This window comes from Oncorhynchus tshawytscha, linkage group LG12, assembly GCF_018296145.1.
Source record: "Oncorhynchus tshawytscha isolate Ot180627B linkage group LG12, Otsh_v2.0, whole genome shotgun sequence".
Taxonomy (NCBI): domain Eukaryota; kingdom Metazoa; phylum Chordata; class Actinopteri; order Salmoniformes; family Salmonidae; genus Oncorhynchus; species Oncorhynchus tshawytscha.
This window is the reverse complement of record NC_056440.1, coordinates 40,494,336-40,505,052: the sequence shown is the minus strand read 5'-3', so window position 1 is coordinate 40,505,052 and position 10,717 is coordinate 40,494,336. Positions and strand designations below refer to the sequence as shown.

The 10,717-nt window shown below is 39.7% G+C and overlaps 1 protein-coding gene across 1 annotated transcript; it reads right to left on the bottom strand.

The window, feature by feature from the left end:
• Positions 1-834: 834 nt before the first annotated feature.
• Positions 835-9,278, bottom strand: gltpa (glycolipid transfer protein a). Its single transcript, XM_024439370.1, has 5 exons — positions 9,036-9,278; positions 4,332-4,390; positions 4,098-4,231; positions 3,551-3,701; positions 835-3,243 (listed from the first exon to the last, which is right to left on the bottom strand). The coding sequence occupies exons 1-5, from the start codon at positions 9,136-9,138 to the stop codon at positions 3,061-3,063; spliced, it is 630 nt and encodes a 209-aa protein (XP_024295138.1). The 5' UTR covers positions 9,139-9,278; the 3' UTR covers positions 835-3,060.
• Between the last annotated feature and the right edge of the window lie 1,439 nt (positions 9,279-10,717).

The window sequence follows — 10,717 nt, the reverse complement described above, 5'->3', positions numbered from 1 at the left end:
TTAAACGGGTGTCCTGACTATCTGTGGTCTCTAAAGATCCCATGGCACTTATTGTAAGAGTATGGGTGTTAACCCCAGTGTCCTGGCTAAAGTCAGAATCTGTCCCTCATACCATCATGGTCGCCTAATCATCCCCAGTTTACAATTGGCTCATTCATCCCACCTCCTCTCCCTTGTAACTATTCCCCAGGTTGTTGCTTAAATGAGAACCTGTTCTCAGTCCTTACCTGGTAAGATAAGGGTTAAATAAATAGAAAATAGGACCTTATCTATTGATTTCACATGACAGCGCAAGGGTGCAGCCATGGGAAGCCCACCCACTGGGGAGCCAGTCCCAGCCAATCAGAATATTTTTGCCCACAAAGGGGATTTATTACAGACATAAATACTCCACAGCCCCCCCCAGAAGATCCCGAACATTCAATTCTCTGGCAACAGCTCTGGTGGGCATTCCTACAATGCCAATTGCATGCTCCCTCAAAACATCGGCGACATTTTGTCTCCAGCACAAGGTGCACCTGTGTAATGATCATGTTGTTCAATCATATTTTTGATATGCCACACCTGTCAGGTGGATGGATTATCTTGGCAAAGGAGAAATGCTCCCTAACAGGGATGTAAACAAACTTGTGCACAACATTTGATAGAAATAAGCTTTTTGTGCATATGGAAAATTTCTGGGATCTTTTATTTCAGCTCATGAAAGCAACACTTTACATGTTGCGCTTATAATATACTTTAAACCTAGGCTGCTGTAACTGAAGTGTGTGGCCATGCACCATTGAATTTCACAAAATACGCACACACATTGTCATAACAATGCACGATTCAATATGAAATTACAATTGGTCATGGTTTATTGTGAAAATTAGTTTACAATATCAGTTGAAAATAATGTAAATGATCTTGCAGCATTAATGCACTGCAATTAAATGCTTTTCATCACACAAATGTTTTCAGAGATAAATACATTTTCATAGCCAGAAAAGGAAAAACGGTTCAAATAATCCATTTTCAGTGTATTTAATGGTTAATTGAAATTTGCTATAATTCCACAAGGTCTTATGACATTGTTTGATGTCCAGGCAACCACACTACTTCCTATTGCATAGGGCATGGAAAGGGAAACATCTCACCTAAACATTCATTTTATAAGATTACACTAGTTTCTTCAGCAATGACAGAGTATGTCAATGTACAAACAAACTTACACAAAGATTATCTTGAGGCACATGAGATGGTATTAGGAATAAATTCAGAATTGAAACCGAGGCATCCCAAGCTAAGCTACATGACATGGCGCATGATGGAGCAAGACAAACTGTCTACAAGTGTTGTGTTCATTATAAACACACAGTAATAAAACATTTTGGAACCGTAATGGAAAACATGCATTTCTTCCGTTTGGTGCGTAATGAACATGACCCAACTCAAGAGGCAGCCATTCAGTAAACTTGCACTGTTGGATGAAGACAAAGACAGTGAGTTCACCATCTCCCCTGTGTCACTAGCAGAAGGCACAGTTAGATTAACAATATTAGAGGGCAATAGTCTATGGCTTGAATCACCCACTCCAATTACAAAGCACACTTCAAATAAACCTGGTTTACTATTCATATTGAACACGGCATCATGATTTTATTTCACAATTAATCACATTTATTAAAAAACAGCCTAAAATGAAATGTTCCCATGGATTGATTTCAATGTCACTCATCAAGTAATGGTTATACAATATTTCCTTTCTAACAAAATGGCTTTATTTTTACACAACACTTTAAAAGTCTCACTTATTTGAATCTTAAACTTATAAAACAAATCATCACTTTGACTTGACAGTGTTTACTTTTGCAGGTTTATTGACTATATGAAAACCAGAGAGATTTAGTTGAGTTCAAAGATGTGATTACATAAAATGACATTTGTATGATTATATAAGACACTAATCAATAACACAATGTATTTAATAACACAATTCCATTGATGTCCCAATGGAATCAGCTCTTAGGATGGAGAATTAACAAAGAATAAAAATAAAATAAAAATTATATTTACTGTCCTAGTGATACAGAGTTGCATTATCAAAGTCAGAAAATTCTAACATGTAAACAAATAAGAAATAGATGACATTTTCAAGTAGATAGAATCAATAAATCACATACCAGCAGAGTTAAAGGTTCATTAATATAAAATACAAATATTTGTATATAATTATTCAAATATCATGAGAAAATACATAATTATGAATTAAATATATTTTTGGTTTTGATATTCATTTACCACAATCCTCTAAACATTCTCAAAGTGCATAGGTTACTCATGTGATTGCAAACAATTACCAAATAGCAATTACTAATACAATAATTTCCTCTCTCTACTGTTAGTAGTTTTAAAAAGAGTACTATGGAACTGCCTGCTATGCGGTTGTGTATAATTAAATGAAACGTACCTACACAAAGTAATAATACCCAAGTAACTTGTGTAAGATGAATTTATAATTACGGTAATAATTTAAAAAAAAATGTATTTCAGTGAAAATAAACTAGTTGACTGAAACGTTTATCCATAAACTATACTTTCGACAGTCCAGATGCATCTGCAGTTTTGGTCTATGAAACTGGGTCATGTTCATTGGGGCAAGAAATGGCAAATGGTTTAAAACAGTTTGCAGTGGAAAACAAAAATGATAATTTCTTATTGGACAAGTCCAGGTAGTTCCTCCCCATTTCAGTACGTTTTCTTTCATTTTGTGCCTAGTGAACCTGATAACGATCAAACACAAATCGCCACGTAAAGACTCGGGTCATATTGAAAGCTATTCCCTGTAAGAAAGTTTGAGGCTTTGAAAATAAGCCACAAAACAGTTGACAGAGAAATTAAGAGCAGCAAGCAAATGCACTCAAAGGAGATCTTAGAAAGAGCACAGACTGGATGTGTGACACAACACCGGATCTAACGCACACAGACACCCACACACACAAACCTGTAGGAAAGCATAGCAACTCTCACTGCTTGTAATTGTCCAAATGGGAGGGGCAGATCATTGGTTAGCTTGCGTGGTCACACGGTGTACTCTAACTCGGCATTCATCTTGGTGTACATCTCATAGATGGCATCATTAGCAGCAGTAAAGTTGACTAGAAACTGTCGGATTTTGTCCAGGCAGTCCTCTTCCTTGACCTTCCGCCCCTTGGACAGCGCCTTCAGGAAATCTGCCTTGTAGGGAGCTGCGAACACGGCTGCCTTCAGTGGAAGACATTCAAGTAAAGTCAGTTCAAAATGCAGACTCGTCAGAACAATAAACAAAAGGTTGCCTTTTAGATCTCAATGAAGGTCACTTTAATAATGGCCACTACTAGCACAACTACCTACCAATCGATTTATTTAAAAAAATCTATCTATATATCTATATCTATATCTATCTATAAATAAAATGTAGATAAATAAACAAACAAACTATCAGCTACACTTGCACAGTTTAAAATGGCAATGGAGAAGCTGCGTAATCAAGCAGTAATCCAAAGCAATCATGCTATGGTGAGACGCTTACCTTGAAGAGCTTCTGCACCAGCCAGCCATGGTACTTCTTCAGGGCCAACTCATAAGCTTTGGTGCAATTTACACGGATGAGGTCGGGGTTGTTTTCATCCTTCTCCCCATCCACCAGACTCTGTAGCAGGACCTGGATGAATCGGAGTCCCCTGGTCAATGAAGAACAAGGAAACAAACAAATCACATAATCAGACAGACTATACAAAAATGTGGACCAACATACAGTACATCTAAGTAGACAGACTCAAGGGTAACACAGAAATGTCAGGGAGAGCGCTTTACAATAAAGCGATTAGGTACATCCCTTTATTATTATGAGCAGATATGAGGCTTTATAATGTCTTATAATAAGGATGATATAAATATCCTTCTATTGAAGTTTCTACTGAATCAAAACGGCTGGCACAAATTAGAATCATTATGAGATGACGCAGAGATCATACGCTCATGACAAGTCTTATAATGCATTATATCTGCATCATAATGCATTACAGCTGTAGGCATTAAGAACCGACTCAAGATCCAAAAGTAAAAAGTTGTCTGACCTCTTTAGCCACATAAGTGCCAGGGTGGCTCCCACTTTGGGCCAGTCTGCTCCATGCAGCTCCTTCTCTGCCTCCAGGATTTTTTGGAGGGTCTTGAACCTGCTAGGGTTGCTGTCAAAAACTGCTTTGATTGTCTAAACAGGGATAGTACAGCAATATAGTTTGTTTCCGTATGGATCTAAGGTTACCAGTTTGAACTTTGACTGTATTCAAATGTTGCTGTAGGCTACTTACCGTGATGTTCCCTACAAGGTCTGCTTTAATTGGAGCAAAAACAGTAGAGCCAAGGCAGTCTGTCGAGAGATGTAAAAATACCATGTTTGCCCATACTGGAGAAATAACATCCTCCACAATTCACATGTCAGCTTTGTCTACATTCCCAAGAGCTAGGATAATACAGGAGAGAGGGATACAATTAGCATTACTGCAAAACTATTTTGCTGAAACTTCTTTGTAACTATGAGTAAGACATGAATCCATTTTTTGGTCAAAAAGGCATCCATGGACATCCCACACCAATCCCAACAACAGGCTGCAGTATCTCCATGTCTGATGAGTAGTATGGAGCTGCGGCTCAAAGTATTGTTTCTTCATCCTATGTAATGTATTCAGTGATGGTCCCCCCCCTACTGTTCAGAGAAATTAGTTATTGAAGATGTTAGGTTCATGTCCCATCCTGCATCCTGATATTACCAGGTTCTGACAACTGCAAGTAACATCATGGAGTTAAACAATCCAATTTCTGGGCCTCCCGAGTGGCGCAGCAGTCTAAGGCGTTACTACAGAACCGGGTTCATTCCTGGGCTGTGGTACAACCGGCCGTGCCCGGGTGTCCCATAGGACGGCGCACAATTGGCCCAGCGTCGTCCAGGTTTAGCGGAGGGTTTGGACTGTGGAGGAGGGCTTTACTTGGCTCATCGCGCTCTAGCGACTCCTTGTGGCAGGCGGGGTGTCTGCAGGCTGACTCTGGTCACCAGTTGAACAGTGTTTCCTCTGACACATTGGTGCTACTGGCTTCCGGGTTAAGCTGACGGTGTTAACCTCTCTGGGAAATGTGGGACGGTAGCTTCCCACCTCGCCAACAGCCCGTGAAAGTGCTGTGCGCCAAATTCAAAACAACAAAAATCTCAATTAAAATTCCTCAAGCATACAAGTGCATATTTATATCCAAAAATCTCATTTTACATTGGCGTGTTATGTTCAGTAGTTCCAAAACATACGGTGATTTGCAAAGAGCCACATCAATTTACAGAAATACTCATAATAAACATTGATAAGAGATACAACTGTTATACATGGAACTTTAGATAAACTTCTCCTTAATGCAACCGCTGTGTCAGATTTTTTTTTTTTACTTTACGGAAAAAGCATACCATGCAATAATCTGAGTACAGTGCTTAGAGCCCAAACAAGCCATAAAGATATCTACCATGTTGTGGAGTCAACATTAGTCAGAAATAACATTATAAATATTCACTTACCTTTGATGATCTTCATCAGAATGCACTCCCAGGAATCCCAGTTCCACAATAAAGGTTTGATTTGTTCGATAAAGTTCATCAATTATGTCCAAACACCTCCTTTTGTTAGCGCGTTTGGTAAACAAATCCAAACTCACGACGCGCGTGCAAGTCCAGCGGAAAGGTCGGACAAAAAGTCCAAAAAGTTACATTACAGTCCGTAGAAACATGTCAAACGATGTATAGAATCAATCTTTAGGATGTTTTGATCATAAATCTTCAATAATGTTCCAACCGGAGAATTCCCTTGTCTGTAGAAAAGCAATGGAACGAGAGGTAACTCTCACATGAACGCGAGTCACGAGCCCATGGCACTCTGCCAGACACCTGGCTCAATCCTCTCTCATTCAGCCCCCCTTCACAGTAGAAGCCTGAAACAAGGTTCTGTTGACATCTAGTGGAAGCCTTAGGAAGTGCAAAATGACCCTAAAGACACTGTATATTGGAATGACAATGAGTTGAAAAACTACAAACCTCAGATTTCCCACTTCCTGGTTGGAAAATTCTCAGGTTTTCGTCTGCCATACGAGTTATGTTATACTCACAGACATCATTCAAACAGTTTTAGAAACTTCAGAGTGTTTTCTATCCAAATATTCTAATTATATGCATCTTCTAGCTATTATGGCTGAGTAGCAGGCAGTTTACTCTGGGCACCTTATTCATCCAAGCTACTCAATACTGCCCCCCAGTCACCAAGAAGTTAAGGAGTGCGGTTGGTGGGTCATGCTTCAGAGGATGCATGACTCCGCCTTCACCTCTCCTGAGCCCGTTGGGGAGTTGCAGCGATGAGACAAGATCAAAAATTGGGGAGAAAAAGGTGGGTGAAAATACAACAAAAAAATGACACAATTTAGGACACTTAAACATGGTGTGAAAATGCTAATATAGGTACAATTTATTTGCATTGGATTTGTGCCACAATTGCTTAGCAGTTGAAACAGTGACCAACAAAACCAAAGCACGGGTGGCTGTCATACCTTGTCAATAGATTGAAGAAAACTAATGTAATTTGGGTGAACTATCCCTTTAACATTGAAGGGGGGGGGGGGCTTCAAACTTGTGGTCAGAACTTGGTAATATCAAGATGTTAGGCTCATGTTCCATCCTACAACTTCAATAACATTTCTCTGAAATATGGAAAATAAACTACCAAATTCACTGGGAATACATTACATAGGATGAAGGAACAAAGAATACTCTGAGGGGCAGCTCCATACTATATACTTGTTTTTGGGGTGGGATTGGTGTGGGGTGTGTGAGGGGTCCGTGGGTAGCTTTTGACCACTCCTCTGGATTCCTTGTGTTAAATTCTTTTAAATTTGGTCCAATTGAGATGTTTGTTACTATATTTGAATATTATATGAATCCTATACATTAAAATGGTCAATTTGGATGCAATCATTTAGATCAAATTATATTTCAACAAAATTATCTTCTGTTTCTAATAACGTACATCATTTCAGAACAATCTGAGATGGTGGGTGTGCTTTTTGAGGTGGAACGAGAGCGAGAGAGAAAGAGAGACAGGACTACCTGTAGCCTCAATGGCTCACATCCCTTGAAGATTAACAAAGCAGCCTAATAAACCCCTACGCTCTGTCAAATACTTTTGAGAGGCATACGTTGGAAAAACAAAGCCTTTTCATTAGAACTAGAAAAACACAGGGTTGAGACAAACAGAGAACAGGATTCTGAGCTGCATCCTGATCATGTACTTGAATGCTTTTGGTACAAAATGGTAGGTCGACAGCAAACTCTTATTGAATTTGAAAATCAACAAAATGCTAAATAATTCACTCTGCTCAGAGCACCTGACAGATTTCTGAAAGCACCAGAGAGACTCATAAAACTTTAAGTAGGTCCTAGTATCGTGCCAAATCCAAATGGGTCTAATCCAATGCATCCCATCATTGGCCCTTAGGCCTATCTATGCAACCGGAAAAGGAAATATATCCTCACATAATCGGTGTCTTTGAACCTTGACGAGACCTTGAACAGGACCAACATTGGACCAACATTGACATAACTACATAAAAGGAGGCCTGGCTGTTCATTTGGGGTAGCCCAGTGGAAGACTTACATTCTGACAACACACGGCTTAAAGTGGAGTACAACTGACAACCGTTAGTTCCAGAAGGCTACCCATTGTGCAAGTGGTACAGGTATCTTCTCTAGTTACAGAGAAGCCCCACCTTTGTCCTTATCATTTAGAGAGAGACATGAATCCATCGATCCTGAATGTTATTCATTCATGACTACCACCAAAGATACCCATCTCTCATTTTCCACCCCATACAAACAAAAACCCTTTTTCCCCCTCTCTCTCAATTGCTTCCACATAATGCTTTTGTGCAGTTGCTTTGGGAGGTCCAGGCTACGTGATGAAAGCGGAGGTCATCAATTGTATTGTCGATGAATCCTAACACCAGGTGTAAACATACAACTGAGTTAAAGGTTGGTGGAAAAACAAAGAGAAGATCCTATCCTAGGCATTTCCTCCAAAGAGATTTGAAATTCCAACATAGTCACAAATCAATGTAGCAGTTATGTATAATTGAGTTGTGACTGATTATATCATGACACAAAATTCATTACAGCATTTAAAAAAAAGAAAAAACACGAAATAAACCATACAAACACTTATCCAGTTTCTTGAGTTGATCAAATGGAAAGTTGCCTAAGAAATTATTAGGTCAGTTGGATCAATGACAACGAAATGGAAAGATGTTAATATCAACACCAGACTTCGTTGTTTTCAGAGGTTTCACCTGCCTAATTCAATAGCGTATCTTTGGCATACAGAATGAAGCAACACAATGATGCCCGGTGGGCTACACAGTCAGTGAATGGCCAAGGGGAACTCAACACCGTGCTAATCAATTTTAACAACTTCAAATCGAGGCCAGTGAATTAAATTATTAATGCAAAAGGTTTGTTGACTGCTTGATAAAGAGACATACGATCCCCAAAAAAGATTGTCCCTTATGGCATTTAATTGCTTGGGATTGACAGAGGTGTTTTGACAGATTGCTTCTCACATTCTGAAATCCCAAAAGCAAACTATCCCACAGGCAAATCAGACTATGAAGTTAATTTAAGTCCGTTTTCTACACATATGAATACTTCTCCTCACTCCTGGCATTGTCAGGTCAATCAAATGTTGATAACTCTACCCTTGCAGGCATACAACATATTCAGAGAAAAGCAATTTGCCTATGACAAGCTGATGGCTAGCCACAAGAGTATGATCATAAAATTGTCTTTATCCATAATGGGCTGTATTAAATGATGTGGCTTAACGGACAATATGTTGTTTGTTGCAACAAAATAGCGAGCAATTTGGGTGGTAGTCTATGCACATACTGTGGCTAGAATTCATGTAGCAAGCTCAAATCATAGTTTGCAAGCTACTTACCAAAGAATGGCGGAAGATACGACACCGACTCCAAGAATGATCTAGTTTCCACTTGTTTATCGGCTGGAAGCTGTTTAAATTGGTGCTCCATAAGAAGAGCCATCGTGAACACTACACACAATATCTCTGACAATAACCGCGACCAGTGAAGTGATTTGTAAAACCCGGAACTGCCACCGAAGTGAGTTTGTGAGCCTCTCCAACAGTGCACGCCCCTTTCTGGTCTGAAAGCTGCCTGGAAAGAGCAGAAGCTGACTCAGAATGCTCATTTAAATAGATGGGAAGCAGTGCATCGATCAAGTGAAACATGAGGGTTAAAACCCTACATGGAATTTTGCATAGGTTTCTATCTGACAGCAGAACGTCTCAACATGTTGGACATTATGTAATAGTAGCCTATGCAACTTGTAAAAGCTGCCTTTTTAAATGCTGAATTGGTCAGGGAGCTGGGTACTTTTTAGTGAGGGACATCATTATACGGTCAAGTGGATTATATCCCGTGGTGTAATCATTAGCCAAACAGTTGCAACTAAAACAAGAGTTTCTATTGGACACATTCATATAGTTTCCTCTCAGTTTCGTTCCGTTTAAGAAACGTTTTGCATCAGAATCGGGGAAATGAATATGCCCCTGTTGTTTGCTGCTTTGGTGTCAGTAGATGGATGATGCTCACTCATGTGGTCATTGAAAAGGACTTGTGAAAGTGATGTAGGTATTCCTGCAACCGTCTAGTGATCGTCAATACAATTAGAATAAAATGAGCATACTATATTCAAATTTAACTCATTGTGCACTGCTAGACGTTTCGCAGAGAAAGGAAGATAAAACCTTGTAATTCTGGTCTAATTCCTTGATATAGCAGATACAGATGACAAAGGCCTAGAATGATCTGTTCTCCATTAAAGATTTAGCTATATATAAATAATTAATCAGACAATTATGTCTCCACTTTAGGCCTACTCCTAGTGTGCTTCTTTATGCAATGTGGAATCACAACTAGGTGACAGTGGGCCAAGAACGGATTTGCATACAATTACTGCAGGAAATGTACTCCCGCAAATTCTGACGGTTACCTCTACCCAGGTCACTGCGACTGTCAGTCCAACACATTACCTGCTATGCAAAGACCTCTTGACAAGGTCGCTAGGTGTTGTACTTATAGGTGTATACACATAACCCCTGTCTTCAGAAAGCTCGTCCCGTCCCACATTTCACTCTAACAAGTCCCTTGATCTTGCTCCTACGTTGGGATATGCTGTCGAAGACTACCCATGTACGTTTCTCACACTGAGCGCTTAGAAGACATCGATGTCTGTTGGGTCATCCCTCTTCTAACACCAATGTAGCGAAGTCAGAGGGCACATTGAACCACATACATAATAGAACTGTCACCCAACTGTTAGCCGTTACGGAGAGATCTGAACACTCATGGTGAGGTCGCTAGGTGTTTGGTTAGAGTCGCTACAGTAGCGTACAGTATGTTGCACTGGCCAATATGAAGGCATGTGCTGTTCCTTTCGCTGATTTGTCCCAATCAGGGAAACCGCCTTCCCATCACCTCACCAATCAATCAATCAGCAAATTCACTAGTTTCAGTTGTTGGCAAAATTCAATACCACCAGCTGGTCTAATGATAAAACGCTGAATTAAAATCGTGGATTTGGGTTGAAGTGCTGCGTGTA